Raw genomic sequence first — 19,230 nt, forward strand, 5'->3', positions numbered from 1 at the left:
AACAATGATGTTATAACAGAGATGTTATAATTTTTAAAAAGAAACTGCAAAACATCTATTTTTTGGAGATTAAAATTAATTATATTTTTTACAGTGTCCAAAATGTGTTTGTAACCCAAAGATGAGATGACAGTTGGAAGCAATTAACTCTTCAATTGCCAAGTTTCAACTAGTGAGCAGTCATTATCATCAGGAACACCACAGCTAGTTGTAAACTTGAGCACATTATTCATCATTTTCATTTTCCTTGTGATTATATTGTTGCTTTTTTAAAAAAAATGAATTAAGAAAGGAAACGCCAAGAAATACTTTTGTGCTAGAAAGTTATTGAACTTGTTGAACTTACTGAAAGCATGTTTAGCAAACAATTTATGTGTCGGAGATTACAGTCAATAATTATTAATATTGAAAAGGACATTTTCAGCTTTAAAAAAATTACAAACATGATGCCTGGCAGCTTTATCCTGAATTTGAAACAACTAAAACAAGAATTTCCTGATTAGCAACAGATTTAAAATTGTATTCTTGTTTTAGCAGTCAGGAACTCTTGTGTTCTTTAAAACTATAAACAAAATGATAATTTGTATTCAAGGGCAAAGGAGGAGCTTTTAGTGGTTGTGATTGGCTGTTGATTTGTCCTGTCCTATGACTACATCTCTTAATTAGTTTGTGTACTACGGGATTCACATAGGCTCAGTGACATTTGTTGATCCTTTAATTCAGTACTATGTTTTTGTAGCAGCCTCTATGCAACAACAAAGGAATTTTGTGTACAGTATATTGAGCCTGCAAGGAATTTTTTCAAGAATTTCAATCAACCACATAGATTGGTATTTCTCAGTTGCTTAATGGTCACGCTTTTTGAAGAGCAGACATGAACTTGCATGCACGACGAGTGACATTGCCTGCAATCACTCCACTTGTACTGCAGAAACGGGTAAGGTAGACTTGAATGTTTGTGTTCAGTTACTCTTTTATTAAGAAAAACAATTGTTTGCAAATCTATTGCTTTAATAGGGAATTCTCTAAGCTCTTTTCAAAAACTTTTTTAACTGTTGAAGACTGAAAGACAATTCAGTTTGGGAATATTTCACCTTGACTGAAGTTTTGCAATAGATTATAATAAATTCTGCATGTCTCTGGCTTAACTATAAATGTAAATCTGTGATATAACTCACTAAGGAGGAAACAGAACCACACTTTATGTTTTAGTACAAAATAGTGGATCAAAAATTGTGTTAAAGTCATCAGGCTCGAAATGTTAACTCTGCTTTCTCTCTATGGATGTTGTCAGACCTGCTAAGTTTCACCAGTGATTTTTGTTTTTGTGTTAAATTGCATGTCAAAATTTGAGCCATGATTGATAAATAAAATTTCTATGAGGCTATGAGCTGAATATTCCGAGCTGATAGAAATCCCATTGAATTGATAGTATGGAGATATACTTTGTGCCAGGTCCTTACCGTGAACCTTTTAGGATTAGACTACTCTATGTTAGAAACCTGATACTTCTTAATTTGCACACCTCAGGTTTGGAGATGATGTTTGGAGGGAAATTGGCTCCTATCTCTATTATTACGTAACATTTCAAAAGGCCCTGGTTGAAAAGTTATTTGACAGCAGAATCTTCTGTGACTTTGCAAAATTAGCCAGTCAGAAATTGGTTGCAACTATCATCATACCCCTTTCATTTTGGACCCCTTCATGGCCCTCACCTGACCATCTAAATTCCATGACAAATGCTAAACACCACCTATTGGCCAGAGTTTTAAGACAACATGGCCAAGAAATCTGTTGTCTACCCTTTTCTCATCATTAACAACTGGTATGAGTAAATAAATGAAACTTACACTTACTTTCAGTCAGAAAACACTTAAGTGGTGGTGTTCCCCACAATATAGATGCAACATTTCATAGCTAGTCTGTTGACTGCATTGTTACAACATGAAAACAGCCAGTTTGTGGAAAATGTTCCTGTCCACATTATCCATTGAAAGCTTGGTAAACGTTTTAATAATTAAGAGAGATCTCTCTATAAATAGATCTTAGTTGCTTTACATTTTCAAAACCTTGTTTTTTGAAATATTTCACTGTTAACTATTAATAGATGGAATTAATTGTTATGGAGTGTGGCTTTCTTATTATGATCTTATTATCTTTTATGACCTTGAGGATTGTAGCTCGCTGCCAAAAGCTGCAATAAATATGCCTTGCTAAAGTACCTCATTATAACAATCCTGAAAATCGAAGCAAGAGACTTTCATGCCATTCAATACAAGCTATTTTCTTTTCATTTATTATATTTCGTCGGTTGAAGAATCTATCCACTTAATATGATGCTGATCATAAGTCTGCAGGCCACATATCTGCACTGGTGCTAGTGTTGGCCATCGGTACAGCACAACTATGAATGGGTAGAAGATGACAAGTTAAAAACCGTGAATCCTTGTTTCATCGCTATATGCAGCTGCTTCCCAAGACTGTTGAAAGCTGGGAAAGCCAATAATTGACATAAAAAATATGAAAAAATTAGCTTGTTACACAGAAAGTGTAAAATGCTAGACACGCTCGGCTTAAACGGTGGCGTCTCTTTTAAAGTTGCTCCAATCTGGGAGCCCATTTGGAAGTAGCTTTGCCAGTAACTTCCCTATCTCTTTTCACACACATTAAAGAAGCTCCTACCTATGGCTCAAGTATGACATTGTACAATTCAGTACAAATTAGTATGGTATATATTAGAATGAGCTTTTTCTTTGAAAAGGAGGTCAATTTACATAATTTATTTTGCCACCTTACAACCATGGTATTTTCATGTGCAAATATTTCCTTTGTCCTGTAATAGAACTTTTTTTCAATATACCATGACCAACCAAAAGTTTAATTCTCAATACTTGAGAGTGACATTTGCTGCAAAATAAATGAAAGGGAGGAGATCAAAGATTGTGTTAGTTTAATTTTACAGCCAAAATAAATTTGTGATAGTTATCTTGATAATTAAATAGCTGCAAAACTCAGAACAAGCAGTTGTTAAACGCACTGAAATTCTTCAATCAATCCTCAGTGATTGCCTTATAGTCAGTCTCTGAAAATAATAGCAGCATATCAATCAATCAATCCAGAATATAAAATAACCACGGTAAAGAAGATATTTATTTTTCCAGGGCTCTAAATTCATCTTTTTTCCATTTACTTGACATGTAAATCGATTCCCCTGATGTTCGACATGACATGCTACATTCATGTTTGTAGTCAGCCCAGTTTTTCACACTGCAAGTGCCTATATTAGTTGCTGGTACCTGTATAACTGGATACAGAATTAAAGGGTGCTATGGATTGTGCTGAAAAGATTGGCAGAAGGCTACTTGTGTTGAATGTTGATTATATTTCAAAATGGTGACCACCAACAACTACACCAATGGCTCAATTTATACCTGGCAAAGAAGTTGACTACTTTTTTGAATGACATTCTGAGGCTTCAAAAGAGGAAAGATCCACTGAAATCTACATTTTTGAATTATAACAAGCTTTATTTTCTACATATTGAAAATTTTAAGTGGCTAAATAAGTTTTAGAAATCATGTCATTTTTACACAGGTATGTTATCTTGACTTTATAATGTGATCTCAGCTGTATCATGTAGAAGGACTATCTGATCTTGTTAAGTAGCAAGTCTATTTTGAGAATGTGCCTGCTCAGTTGGCTTATTGATGAAAACATGAAGAGAAATCAGCAAGAAACTCTAGTAACAATATTTGTTCTGTCTTGAATGTACAATTCAGAGGGCTGAATCTTATGCATTTTTGGTTAAGCATAAGTTGGGTTGAATGTTTTGGAAGTATTTTCACCATGAATTTGAATGATAATCTCTCACCAAACTTGCCTCACTAAATACAGCATCCATCTTGTCCAACTCTGGTCCTATGTTACCATGCATCATTCCATAAACAATCTGCTACTCAGCTACCCAACAATTGTCTACTCTGCCTAAAGACCAGATCTCTGGCAAGCTGTCATCTTTGAAAGACTGCTATGTACCCGGACAAACTTTGGCAATTCAGCGTTGACCCTCACTGACAAAAGAACAGCGCAGTAACCATAAAGCAATGCTGTTTACAGTTCAGAGCCAGCACCATTGACACTCCCTTGTACTTACAATGCAAAACTCTCACCCTAGATGCTGTTTAACCATCAGGCCACACAGTTTACCTGTCAGTAACCACATCTTGTTTAAACACTCTCTCTAATTCAATGCTACTCTGCTCCCAGTGCCCACTGTAGACACAAATGTCTCATTGTTCAGTAGGGGAACATTGCATACAGGCAAGCAAATGGACAATTCAAATATGAACTTTTATTTAGAGCCAGCAAAAAATAAACACGAACTCAATGAATAGAGGCTGGAATTTGCCTCCACAATGCAAACCAAACACTGGCATTATAACCAATAACTATTTAATGTTCCATGTGAATTTGCTGCATCCAGCTTTCACTTACTGGAATTAGATATCAATCAATTTCTGCCTGACTTGTGCATCTGATGCCATTGAATACTGTTACATCCACCAAACTGACACTAACCCAGCACACCCAGGTGTAATTCTTGCCATTTCTCAGGTGCATCTTGGTTCTAGAGAATGGTTTGTGTCTCCTTTTACTTCATACCCTCAATGCATGAACCCCAGGTTTGTATAACCCCCAGACATATAACTGACCTAGAAGGCAGCCCTTAGACATGACTGACCAGAGCCTTGATGACTATTTGTGCGGCTCCATGACTGATGATATGCGATTCGCCTAATTGCTTGTGATGGCCCCCAGAATTTAATGTGGTCCACTCCCCAGATTGTAATCGAACATATCCTTCACCATGCCAGCCTGAGTGGATGACTGACTGTGACCAAACTGCTGTACTAATTATGGACTGTGCCTATAGCTGACAGTACTGGGACCCTCTGGACAACAGCACCCCCCTACCCAGTCCAACTGGACTGAGAACTATCCCCCCACCCATTTTCCAACATGGCTATTTGTTTGAATAAGCATGCAATTTGTTTGCCACACACACAATGAGCGTTAGATTGATGTCTTGATGTGACATAAAACTGCCCCACCCCAGATCCCTACTGATAAGTATGTCAAGCAACCTATCCACAGGTTTGTGCAAATAGCACATCAGTACAGAGTATGAATAACCCTTAGGCTCTGGCTAAAGTGCCAACGTGCTAAGTGGCAGAACATGGCACAACAAGACATGAATGCTGTGAGCATATTGGTTGGTGCTAAGAGAGCAAGTGAGAAGCTGTGAGGTATAGCCTGGTCCAGTCTGTAAGTTACCTACCTATCCTGATACACAAATGTCCTTGAAGTAGGCTTTCAAAACTAGTTGCAGGTGTGGCATGAAATGTAGCTTTATACTTCCTAAGTCTTGAAAGTGGATCGGAGAGGTGTGACGAGGAGCCTGAAGAGTCTGCAAATCTTGGATGTCATTGTGTGTGTGTGGGGGGGGGGTAGTTTGGTGTGTGCTGTTGCTGCCCATGAATCATGCCCTGAGCTGATAATTGGTGTTGAGCAACATGGAAGCTAATCATAGACAGTGGCAAGCTGAAGTTGTAAGGTGCCTCCTCTGACTGCCATGTTGAGAATTATTGACATTTATTTTGTCTGGAGCATTTGACAAAATTGGAAGTATTCTGTACCCTGAGTTACGAGGCTCCTGTTCAAACTAAGACTACACAAATCCATAATTTTCCACAACTCAACAGGGAGGTTTTTATTCTGAAGCTCTGCACTCTGTAAAAGCTCAAACAAGCCTCTGAATACTGGCTAAACACACACTTTTGTCCCTTCCACACTCATTGCTTTTATTTTAGACAACTTGCTACTCTAAGTTATTGTCTCAACATTCCTCTTTACATTTCTAAATTCCCCTTTGTCTGACACTGAACCCACGAACCCCTCACTCCCAACCCCCTCCACCACCACCACCACCACTACCACTACACTCTTAGTTTCATGCATTTGGGTCCAAAAACAGCTCGATGGCTATTTCTCCACCCAAGTCTTCCCCTACTACAAATCCCACTACTCTATGCCATCCACCAACAATTTAACAAGTACTTCCCACCAAATTTAGGCAGAAGGTCAAAGAGAAGCTTACAGATGAAACCTATAGATACCAAAAACTCAGTGGCAGCCACATAACCTGCCTCAGTCCCTGCCCTCATGATTCCCAGCAAGAGTTAAATTCATATTATTGTGTATGCTTAGATCTAACAGCTGATGCCTCCAGAGTTGAAATCTACTCCACAGAACTTAATAATAATCTGGAACTATGCCAGCAAGGAAAGAAAGAGTTTTGCAAGAAGCAACTGGAATCATTGGTTGCATTTAATAGCCTAGAAACTATGTTGAGATAAAATCCTTGAAAATGTTAAATTAAATAAAATCAGCAGGGACTTTTCACAATTTGGACATATTTGGTATGCATTAGCATTTAGTCTGAGGTACTTTTGGGTTGGCATTATGAGGCAGGAAATGAAACAGGACTTAAAACCACTTAGCACTATCAGAGATTTAAATGTTACAAAGATATGTTGCAGATGCCTTTTCTGTTTTACTTTTTCTGGCATTGTCATTCTTAACCTGTTGTGATATACCAAAGTCATCATTTGCACTAAAATGTTTCATGAGAATCCAAAACCAAAAAGAATAAACTAACTATTGGAAGTAATTTTTAATCAAATTTGCACATATGGTTTCATAAACTCTTGAAGACGAGGTTGCCAATAAGATAGGCTCCTGGCCATCTGTTCAACATGAGAATTTGACACTGAGATAAAGCATATGAAAACAATCCTGTGTGACAACAGATACCTTGATCAAATCATCACCAGCTATTTATCTCTAAAGTCTACCTCAGATTACCCGGTAAGTGAAAAATGATTCAAAACTTTCAACTTTCTCACACTATTATTATGCACCATATCGATGGACAGTTTTCTTCACTGATAGGATGCTGCTGTCAAGCTAAGAGACATTTTGCCCGACTGCTCAAATGAGTAATGTGATATATAAGTTTCAGTGCCAGTGCAATGCCAGGTATGTAGGCTGTATATCCCAACGATCAGTGGACTGTATCAAACAACACAGCCCATTAACAAGCACAGACAATGCTAGAGAAACTCAATAGGTCTGGTAGCATCAGTGGAGAGAGGAAGAATTTTCCTAATGATTATTCACAGCAGACAGCATGCAGATCAGGCTTAACAAGCCCATCCTTGCATGTCTTGGAAAAATTTGTCCACCATTTGATGTGATTCTGCTATTGAAAAAATTATTAAATTATCTAAGATTGTGCTCAGAGTTACAACAGAAAACAATTTTAATCATCATTCTGGTTCACAATATGACACGCCTGCACATTAGAAACTATATGGCAAATATGCAGGACTCGGCTTGAATTGAATTTATTGTCACATGTACCAAGACACAGTGAAAAGCTTTGTCTTGTGAGCAATACAGGCAGATCACAGAGTTAAGTAGCATAGATAAGTAAATAATAGGTAAACAGAGGCAAAAACAAAAACACAGGTACAGGCAAATGTTAAGGTTTTGTGAGTCCATTCAGTATTCTAACAACAGCTTAATGTAGGCAAAAGGAATTTGTGCATTGAATTGTATCTTTTCATGAAAAAAGGAGTCATGGAGAAAGCCCCCATGGCAACAACTTGACCAATCAGAATTCACCTCCCTGCTCTGCAAATTAATTTGACAGTTAACTGTTGTTGCTGGATTTTCATGCCAATGCTGGCCCACCCAATCGGCATCTTCTTCTCATGCTGTATAAATGGCGTCCCTTTTCTCTGGGTCTGTTCTTTGAATCCAAAAGTGTAAGTTTAAATCTTGACTCCTTTTAGCAATGATTAAGTTTTGTACTAACAAACAAGTGTTTGCAGTCTATTTCCCTGCATACTCTCAGTTCAGTGTGTAATTGTAGCAGCTGCAAAACAGTGACTTCCAGTCTTAGAATGTTGCTCTGCCCCCACGAAAAAAAAGCATAACTTACTCCATTCATTTTGTATGTAGTGTCAATCATTTTGTACAGCTAAGTTTTGATCTGAGCTGGCAAGGTTCCAACTTTTGTGTTCTTGTAAGCGAGTTGCAGACTCCACCTGAGAGACAAGATGATTTCCCATTATCCTGTTCTCCAATGTATTCCTTTATCTTTGAGCCCAAAGACATTTCAGACTTTCACCTTTTACACAACTCTTAATGTACCCTCTTTACTCCAAAGTCCATGATCTTATGACTTGCCATGCCATTGTTTTCTACTCTGTCCCCATAGAGACCAGAGTGACAGTGAACTATGATAACGTTTCTCTCAATACCCTCCTATTCAGAATTTTCCCATTTCACTACTCTTAGTAATTCAATGCAATGAACCTGCCCAAACTTGAATTGCCTGCTTTTCCCAGGGGTCCATGGACTGCTGCATTGATAAGCCTCACACTGCTATTATGAAACCCCTAATGGTCTGCTCCCTGGAATAATGTCAACCTTGAACTGAGCACAGCCTAGCCCACAGACTGATAGCTCCAGAGCATCCTGATTGACCTGGAATCTCGGTGCTATCTGCACTTGAGCTTCAGAACTGACAGTGTCTAATGCTCAGACTGCAAGGACCACATTAAGGATCCTCAAACCACATTTGCCAGATGCAGACTAGCCATTTGATTTACTGTGGTTGTAACTGACCATAATTCTAGAAATTAAGACAGCTGCTGCTTAATAGCAAAATTTAGAAATCACCATTAAAGCTTCCTGGAAAATTTGGAAAAAAACTCATCATGGAAATTTTTTTGTTTTAGTTCTCATGGTACTTTCTCACCACTATCACACCAAGGATTGAATAATTCCACCCACGATTTCAGCATCCACAATCTTTTGGGGTTACAGAGCTGCAAATTTCCACTAGGCTTTATGTAGGAAAAATGTTTCCTGATTTTGTTAAATTCCAAAAGATCACATTAGCTTTAGGATTGTGAGCCCTCACTTTCACACCCCTTTGTAGATTTTTCTTCAAGGATATACAGAAACTATCAGAAACCGTAATTACCAGTGTCTTCACTCTTTCCTTAACTCTCAGTCCAGGAAACCAAGGATCAGAGGTTGTGAATGTCCTTCGTGTTATCTCTAGTGTTTGAGCTCCCATGTATCCTGGCAACTAGAGCATAACATGATTCTTAAAGCTATGCCTGACTGTGTTGCGTAATCATGACTTATGTTAACATGTAGTCTGCTATTGTAGTTGACCTTCTGATGACTTTGATTTCCATAATGGATTGTGATTGTTCAGTCTACTAAGACTTTCAGGTCTTTTTCAAATTCATTCTTGGTTTTTTCAACATGTTTTGTGGAGTATATGTATTCCTGTTTATTATGTTTGTCTGTATTAAATTTTATCTATCAGTGTTTGGCCCACTTATCAATTTTGTTTAATTCAATGTAAACTTTTTGATGATCTAACAAATTCACTGTCACTTTTCATTTTGTATCCTCTGCAAAATTGACCAATTTTCAACATTTCAAAATTCCTACTGCCATCTGTGGTCAGGCATTGTCTGATGTGAAGGACCCACTGGCACAAAAGTGCTCTTAGTCACTTTGTGCACATCAATTCTTTTGACTTTTACGTTTCAAAGCATCTTTAAGTTCTCAATACCACATTTCAGACCATGTTTGTGTAATTTCATAATTGGTCAATTTGATCATTGCTTTGTTCTAATTAGAGTTTAAATGCTATGTACATTGTCCATTCAAAATAAGATTATTGTTTTCAGTGAGCCTCCCTCTAGTTGACCTGATAATTGTCCATTGTTTGGTCTCATCATTGAGAGGTCAAGTCTAGAATAAAGCTATGAATGGTTTATCTGAGGTCAAAAATCACATGACACCAGGTTATAGTCACGTGAAGGAGTGTTGTTCCAAAAGCTTGTGATTTCAAATAAACCTGTTGGACTATCAACTGATGTTGTGTGATTTTTGGCCTTGTCCACCATAGTCCAACACCGGCAACTCCACATCAAGGTTTGTCTGACATGGTACTCATTCAGAAAGGAGAAGCTCACAATAGCAAATTAGCACTTTCAACTGCAAGCTTTTAAAAAATATAATCCAGCATTAGTATAACAACTTGATTATTTTTAATATTTCTTTAATTGAAACATAATTGTGGCAATTACTTGGGCAATCACATATTTCTGGCTTCCTGCTACTTATGTAATAAACTTTAATACAAGTGAGTAATTATGAAATAAAGAATCCAAATGGCTTCAAATTGACAAAGTGGGGTCTTGTCCTGACTTACTGCAGTGAATATGATCTAATGATGATATAGATGTATAAAAAAAACAGATATATTTACATTTCCCAGAGTTCGCAATGAAATATATTGGCAATATATTGACCCCTGACTAATTATTTTATCTCTTTCTTTCTAACTTTTGTTTAATGTGAAGTGTTTTCCCATTCATGGTTGTCATTATTTTCATCTTTTGTACTTGAGGGTCTTTCCTGGAAGATTATAAATATATGTATCTGATTTGAGCTGCACTTAATTAATTGCACTAACACAAAGATAGTAGGCATTTCAGAGCCAATGATGTTCACCTGTCATTATCAACTATTTGCCACTAATATGTTTTTTTTTCATTTTCTAGTTCTCTAATTCCTTTTGTTTTTCTCTCTCATTATCTTGTAGCATCTTTAAACAGATGTATTCGGGATACTTCGATCCTTATAACAATTTTCTTTCAATTTTAAGATAAAGGGACCTCAGCATGGTCTAGTCAGTTTAAGGTGTTTAATACCTGCTCCTGAATTCCATAGCTGATTTACAGTTCAATGACATTGTTGATAGGTGTTGTTGGTACATATCATTCCCAATTTGAGGCATTTGAATGAATTTAAAACAACAAAAAAAACAGGATTTAATCTTGGGACACCATTTTATTCTACATTTCATGAATGTGCTACCAGTGCTGATACAGTGGACTTCTGTGCCTATTACATGATTTTAACTTCATTCCATCTCTGATGACTCATCTTATAAATTAGTGAATTATGATGTAGGGTAAAACCATAACAAGGTTTAGGTTCTTAATTTCACATTGACCTGTGCGAAATCTATCTTCCTTTGTGCAACATTCAAGATTGGGCGGCACGGTGGCACAGTGGTTAGCACTGCTGTCTCACAGCACCTGAGACCTGGGTTCAATTCCCAACTCAGGCGACTGACTGTGTGGAGTTTGCATATTCTCCCCGTGTCTGTGTGGGTTTCCTCCGGATGCTCCGGTTTCCTCCCACAGTCCAAAGATGTGCGGGTCAGGTGAATTGGCCATGCTAAATTGCCTGTAGTGTTAGGTAAGGGGTAAATGTAGGGGTATGGGTGGGTTGCGCTTCGACGGGTCGGTGTGGACTTGTTGGGCAGAAGGGCCTGTTTCCACATTGTATGTAATCTAACCTAATCTAATTTGGACAATCATAAATCGGCAAATTAAAGTCATTGGACCTGAATTGTGTAATACATGAATTCCATCATCCTAGATGCCAACTGATTCTACTTACAAACTTCCCTTTCAGTACTTTTTTTAAAAAGCTATAATATTACAGTTATCACAGTGTTGTGATGGTATATTCCATTTCTCTTTACTAAATAGGGCAATCAAGCTATTGGGTAAAAACAATGACTGCAGATGCTGGAAACCAGATTCTGGATTAGTGGTGCTGGAAGAGCACAGCAGTTCAGGCAGCATCCGAGGAGCAGTAAACCTCGGATGCTGCCTGAATTGCTGTGCTCTTCCAGCACCACTAATCCACAATCAAGCTATTGGGCTTTTCTTACATTATCTTTCTCCCTAAGCCATATCATGTGTCATATATTGGAAACAAATGTTTTTTGTATCGTTTCCTCTTTACCTAGCATATAACTTCCAAAGATGACACATGTAATAATCTTACCTGTTTTTCTCTCAGCTTCATCTTTACTCTGAATTATATTGTTTATAGTGTATTGAATTTGTTTGTAAAGGATTATGATGAAGACTCTATGCCCGAAACATTGATTCATCTGCTCCCTAAATGCTGCCTGACCTGCTGTGCTTTGCTACCGCCACAGTTTTCAACTCTGATCTCCAGCAACCACAGTCCTCACTTTCTCCTGTAAATTATTATTCCAACATTATAATAGATAAGAGGTCTTGACTTCTTTCTTGTAATATTTCTCCCTGATGTATGATCTCTGAATGGGATCTAATTTCCTTCTCATAACTTCATTGTCATTTGATCATAGAGTCATACAGTTATACAGCACGGAAACAGCACTGTCCAACTCATCTGCGCTGACCAGATATCCTAAAATTGGTAAAGTTCCATATCCCGCTACACACTTCCTATTCATGTATCCATCATACTTTGCAAATCTGTCTTCTTCCAGCCTGCAGTGGTTGTAATAGCAACAATTCTGAACATTTTGCCAAACATTTATTTTCTGTCTTCTCGGATTCTTCTCATTGTTAGAGTTAGCTTCTTTGTTACGTTTCCATTTTGAAATCATCTAATCTGACTGTTCTTCCAATCCATTCTGAGCACAGTACTTGTTCATTATTTTTATTTTAGTTTTTCCACCAGCTGATCCTAGAATTCTGATATTCTAGAGGAGAAAGGACTTTTGGAAGAGGAATACCATTGAATTGTAAGATTAGATTAGATTACCTACAAGTCCACACCAACCCTCTGAAGAGTAACCCACCCAAACCCATTTCCCTCTGACTAACGCATCCAATACTATGGGCAATTCAGCATAGCCAATTCACCTAACATATACATCTTTGGACTGTGTGAGGAGACCGGAGCACCCAGAGAAAACCCACACAGACATGGGGACAATGTGCAAACTCCACACAGAAAATTGCCCGAGGCTGGAATCTAACCTGGGTCCCTGGCGCTGTGAGGCAGCAGTGCTAACTAACCCACAGTGCTGCCCGAGGACAGATGCAATTTGATAGGCTATGTTATGGGACAGTTACTCACATGCTCAGGTAACCATTAACTCATTATGGTTGTTTCTCCATTTTAGGGCAGTCAATCTGATTTCATTTCTCTTTTTCTTTCCTGTCATCCACACTCTGATATGGGAAGGATTATAAGCTTTCAACATGGTAAAACTAAAATCTAGAGGTTATACAGAAGTTATGTTTTCATAATGCAAGAATCTGACTGTGCTGCATTGTACAAGTCTCCGATATGTTTGACTTCATTTGGGCCAGTTTAATGATTTAAAATATTTGCTGACTTATGGAATTCTTATTTTCTGCCCTGTGAGCCAGCACATACTCTGACATCCAGTGTGAATGTAAGCGATGCCATTTCTCTGAAACTTTTACACCTCATTTGACTGTAATCATTCTGTTGACACCATCTGTGACTCAGTCACATTTCTTTCAGCATACAGTCATATTACAGTCTTTATATTGAGCTGCAAAAAAATTCAAAAGGTTGCTCTGGTCACAAAAGACTGAATCTTGTGTTATCTGGTTAGTTCTGAGTTGTGTTCAGTTTTTCAGAAGGTTCTTCACTGTGAGGTTTCTTGCCCAACTTACCAAACTCATCTCATTAACGACATACCTCCTCTCTGCATTAAACTGCAGTCTGAATCAGGTTTTAAGTTGTGTAATAGTGTTATGAGCCATGCTTTCAGTGGGTAGCTCTTGCTGCCCAGCAACTAGGTTTGTAAGGTCCTGGATCCATAAACAAAACAAGAACATAGAGTGTAGGAGTCATATCATCTGCCAGGAAAGTGGGCACATTTGACCAGGAAGTGGTAATGATGATCATGGATCACCAGAACATTAACCAAATAGAGGCTGTTAGTGTTGATGAATTTCATAGTCAATGGCACCCTGCACCTGGGGGAATCCAGCTACATTTCTGAATCCGATTGCTTTAATTTTATAAATCTCTATAACGTAACCCCTTAGTTTCCCTTCCAGGGAAAAAAGTCCTAGCCTATGCAGCCTCTCCCAATAACTCACACCCTTCAGTCCTGACAACATTCCTTGTAAATCTTTTCTGCACCCTCTCAAGTTTAGCAAAATTCTTCCTATAGAAGGGCAACGAGAATTATATGCAGAATTCCAAAAGTGGCCTCACCAATGTCCTGTACACCTGCAACATGACCTCCCAACTCCGATACGCAATGTTCTGACCAATGAAGGCAAGTGTGACAACTGCCTTCTTCACCACCCTAACTACCTGTGACTCCACTTTCAAGGAACCACGTACCTGCAGCCCTAGTTTCTTTGTTCAGCAACACTCCGCAGAGGGTCCTACTGTTTAGTGTATAAGTCCTGCCCTGGCTTGCCTTACCAAAATACAACACCTCACATTTCTCTAAATTAAACTCCATCTGCCACTCCTCAGCCCCTTGGTCCATCTGTTCAAGGACCCTTTGTACTCTAAGATAATCTTCTTTGCTGTCCACAGCATCACCTATTTTGGTGTCATCTGCAAACGTCCTAATCATATCTTCTACATTTACACCCAATTCATTTACATAAATGATGAAAAGTAGTTGACCCAGCATTGATCCTTGTGGTACACCTCTGGTCACAGGCCTCCAGTCTGAAAAGCAACTCTCTGAATCATCCTCAATCTCTTACCTTCAAGCCAGTTTTGTATCCAATTGACTAGCTCCTCTCAGAACACATGTGATCTAACATTACTAACTAATTTACCATGCAGAACCTTGTTGAATGTTTTGCTGAAGTCCATATAGACAACGCTCTGCCTTCATCAATCTTCTTTGTAACTTCTTCAAAAAACCCAATTAAGTTTGTGAGACATGATTTCCCATGCACAAAACCATGTTGACTATCGCTACTCAGTCTCTGCCTTTCCAAATGCAAGTAAATTCTGTCCCTCAGAATCTATTCCAACTGCTGACCCACCACTGATGTCAGGTTCACCGGTCTATGGTTACCTGGATTTTCCTACAACTTTTCTTAAATAATGGCACCATGTTAGCCAACCTCCGGTCTTCTGGCACCTCACCCATGGAGAACTACATTCCACCTCAGCTGTAAGTTATTGAAGGTGCCATGACAGCTGTGTAGCCAACACATAGGAGTGAAAATGAGTCACTTGCAGTGCAACACCACATACACCCACATCAAGCACAGAACTTGACATGACATACAACACAGACAATTGTTACACTTGCATGATAGGTGAGAACTCTAACTTGTACGGCTCATTCAGGACTCTTGGATGTGAAACTCATAATGAGTTCACTTCAGCCAGCGTGGTGTTTTGAACTCTTATTACTATTAACTTCAGCATTCCTGATGTGCCCAGGTTCAATTTACAAGTACCAATGATATAAAGCAACTGCCTTCAGCTTTCAGTCTTCAAACTGACATTTACTCCACCCAACCAGCGCATTGTTCCAGACATTTTCTAGTAACACTTCTCATCTAGAGACAGAAAAGCCATGTCTGACAATACAGATCATGCTGAACACTGTCAACACTGGGCCCTACCTAGTCATCAGGTAGCTGCCGGAATCCTGAATGTCCTCTATTAACCAAACAGCTCCTTTCAACCTATCCTTTACATTATGTGGAGACCTCCAACATTGAATTTCATATACAAACAAACTGGTTGCCCTTGAAGCTTGGCATTAGACCTTAATGATGTCCACCCTGCTGTTTTGTACTCCTCCTCCTGTGCAGGCAAATGTGTTGGCCACAATCAATATCTTTCATATCCTGTAGCCTACAATGCCATATGATAATGTTCCAAATTTGCTCCATTGAACTTGAGTTTCCCTTTGTCACCATTCTCATTCCACTTCTGCAAAAACCGATGCTTTGCTCCCCTGAGCCTTGATTCTCTTTTCCCAATGTACCTACAACCGTCACCTCCCTTAAAACCTCTTGAAAAATCAATGGATAGACACCTGGAACTGTAATCATGTCAGACCTCTGACTGGATTCAATGACCCAACTGACCATACTTCCAACACTGTGTTTCCCTAATTAACCGTGACTTCCACGGACTGATCACAAAACTCTCCTCAGATTATATTAGGACAGATCCCCTGAGCAGACTAATAATCAATTTAATGATTATTATTATGAATTATTTATCTAGAAAGATACAGTGAAAAGTTATTTGTCACTACAATCCAGTGCCATTTTGAGTTAGTACAATTTATAAAAAGAAACGGCATAAATAGAGTTAATCTTTTATATAAGGGCTCTTAAAACACAGCTCCAGAGCTTATGCAAGGTCTCTGAATGGGTATCCTGGGTCTAAAGGAGTCACCGCACCTCACACCTACCACAGCCAGGAGTCCCCTCCCCATGCACCACTTCCACCACAGCCGAGCACCATTCTGGCTTCCCTATGACAACAGAAGATAAAGTGGAAAAGGAAAAGAGAAAGAAAAAGATGAGGAAGGAGAGAAAGAGATGAATGCAGCTGACATGTAATAGACCACTCAGGAGCCTGAACACTACTTACTGTGCTGGTGCTACCATCTTCTGCCCTACAGATGCCGAATTGGCAGAACTTTCCAACAAGCACCAAGCTGTAACTTGATTACTGGTGAAAAGGACAGTGTTGACAGAACTTTCATGCATGCCAAGACTCTGTGTACCACCATATGCTGCCCTTGAAGCAGTTGAGCTGCTGAAGAGACCGTCACACATCTCCTTCTGGAATGTGTCTTTGCAAAGAAGGTCTGGAGAGAGATGCAGTGGTATTTTACAAGATTCATCCCGAGCAGCTCCCTGATGCAAGACTCTGCTCTACAGCCTATTCCCCAGGACACAAACTGAGAGAAATATTGATTGCACCTGGAGGATCATGGACTTGGTGGAAGATGCCCTTTCATCCACTTGTTGGTTTTCCAGTGTAAAGGATTGGCTTTGACTAAGTGTTGCAGACTGGCACATTCCAAGGTCCAGGACTGTGTGCTGAGGGATCCACTAAAGCTTGGGGCTGCTGCCCCCAAAGTGCAATGGGAAGACCACTGCCTAAGGTCTTCCTGCTGAAGTATAACAAGGATCTGTTCACTTCTCAGATCCTTTTGTTGCCTCAATGTGTGTAAATACTGTCCTGCATGAGTAACAAATGCCTTTTATTTTCTCAACTGCAGGAAATATCAAATTCCAATGTTTGCTTTTATTGACATGCAAAGACTGTACAGAACTGCTTTGGTACCTGTGAATGTAGACAAAGCTTTTTTTTTCATGAATAAAGCTTTTTTTGGAATAAAACAAATGTTTGGAGGTTTTGACAGCAACCCCAAAAAAAAATCAGTTTGAAAATTACTCCATGGTCCCTCAGAAAGTGCTGTACTTTTCAAAAGTGCTGTGTTGGAATAGGCTGGAAGGTTCTCCTGAAGACATGGCAAACAATGGGGTACATTTAGATTTACTGCATCCCGTCCAACGTCTGCTGAATAGGAGCTACTTATTGGCATGAGTGCAATAAGTTCTTGTCCCATTTCAGAAGAAATTCCAGAAGAAAGGATATTGCCTTTAATGTTGCATATCAGTAGCTCATCTGGATTTCACACGTTAGTTGAATGGTGCAGCCCAAAGAGCTGGTTGTGGAAGTGGCCTATGCTCTATGAATGTACAAAAACAACAATCTTAGGTTCATCTGTTACTGTTGAATGCTTAAATGTATTGAAAAATTCACTTTGATTCTGCTACATTACTCAGTTGAGTTTTTCAAATAAAATTTTCTTGATACTGTAGTATATTTGCCAGCTTTTGTATTTCCTTTACTATAGGATTGTTCTGGGTAGCTAGCTTACCAATGTAAAAGTATTGACTACGATTATTAAGGACTGTCTGTACCTTCCTCTACAGTGAATCATAAACTAAAGATTTGTCTTTGGAAGTACAGTATTTTTATGATCTAGGGTAAGAGCTAACATAGTATTGATGGCATAGGCACCATCACATCAAATGTTTACTGTTTAATTCTGTCTTTCTGATGGTTGAGTAGACAACTATCTCTGCATATTGTAAATGACATTTAGCATATCGTCTCTTACCCTCTATTCCTTGCAATCTTACAGCATAGCCTGTATGTGGTAAATCTTGGAAATGACAACAGGAGCCATCCACATACACATCTACTGTGCCCTGGATAGGTTTAACTGGAAGCACTAGCTTTCGGAATGCCGCTCCTTCGTCAGGGCAACCACCTAATGAAGGAGTGGCACTCTGAAAGCTAGTACTTCCAATTAAACCTGTTGGACTATAACTTGGTGTTGTGTGACTTTTAATTTTGTACACCCCAGTCCAACACCGGCATCTCCAAATTCTGGATAGGTTTGTTCATGAATGGTAGTAATTCAAAGTGAATTGCAGTCAACGAACACTTATGCAGATTTGTCTCTTAATCAAGAAAAATTAGCCAATAATACCAGTCAACAATTCCAAAATCATTGTGTTTAAATGTTTGATGAAGTGAAAGATCCTTCAGGCTTTATTAATAAATTCTAATAGTGAATGCAAGATAATACTCCGCAAGCCTGAGATAAAGACAAAATGCTGTAGCATCTGAAACATAGCTAATGCATGGGATTCACATGCTGAATAGGTATTCAGTTCCTTGTAGGATACATAATATGCATGTAGCCCGTTGTGGTTTTTGATCATGTTCCTAGCAAAGAACACCAGGTAGACATTGTTCAGTCGAAACAAGCTTCAAATGAAAAACAAAAGGTGGATCAGGTGCCATCAGAGTAACAGTTTGCATTACTGCCTTTTGAAAGCTTGATCCAGCTTTATTGTGCCTTTCTTTTCAAGCAGGCTGCATATTTGGATTTGCAATTTTTAAAAGTTAACGGTAATTATGCTGTTGCAGCAAAATTCAGTTTCTAAAGTCTCTCTGATAATTAACCTGATCCCAAATGATCAGACCAGTTTTTGTTTCCCTGAATGAAACTTATTTTATTCATGGATGGAGAGGAATGTAAAATGTATGCTTCTCTCACAATAGAATAGGCTAGTTTTTCAGAATTCTGATGATCAATAGTTTATCATCCAAATACAACTAAGTTAGGTTCCAGGCTAAAAACGTCCCATGAGTGTATTAAAAAAGGCGCATTTTTTCAGAAATCTGCCTCCCGGTGATTGTAAGGCAATGGAA

The 19,230-nt window shown here is 38.7% G+C and overlaps 1 protein-coding gene across 3 annotated transcripts in view; it reads left to right on the forward strand.

The window, feature by feature from the left end:
- Nucleotides 1-723: 723 nt before the first annotated feature.
- LOC132817077 (growth factor receptor-bound protein 14-like) overlaps nucleotides 724-19,230 on the forward strand; it is a 141,047-nt gene continuing 122,540 nt past the window's right edge. The window contains exon 1 of one of the 3 annotated variants that reach the window (XM_060827184.1): nucleotides 724-937. In XM_060827184.1, coding sequence (XP_060683167.1) covers nucleotides 875-937 — 63 coding nt within the window. In that variant the 5' untranslated portion in view covers nucleotides 724-874. The remainder of the gene's footprint in view (nucleotides 938-19,230) is intronic. The other 2 variants (XM_060827188.1, XM_060827186.1) reach the window with 2 other exon arrangements.

Source organism: Hemiscyllium ocellatum, chromosome 7, assembly GCF_020745735.1.
Source record: "Hemiscyllium ocellatum isolate sHemOce1 chromosome 7, sHemOce1.pat.X.cur, whole genome shotgun sequence".
In the NCBI taxonomy this organism is placed as follows: domain Eukaryota; kingdom Metazoa; phylum Chordata; class Chondrichthyes; order Orectolobiformes; family Hemiscylliidae; genus Hemiscyllium; species Hemiscyllium ocellatum.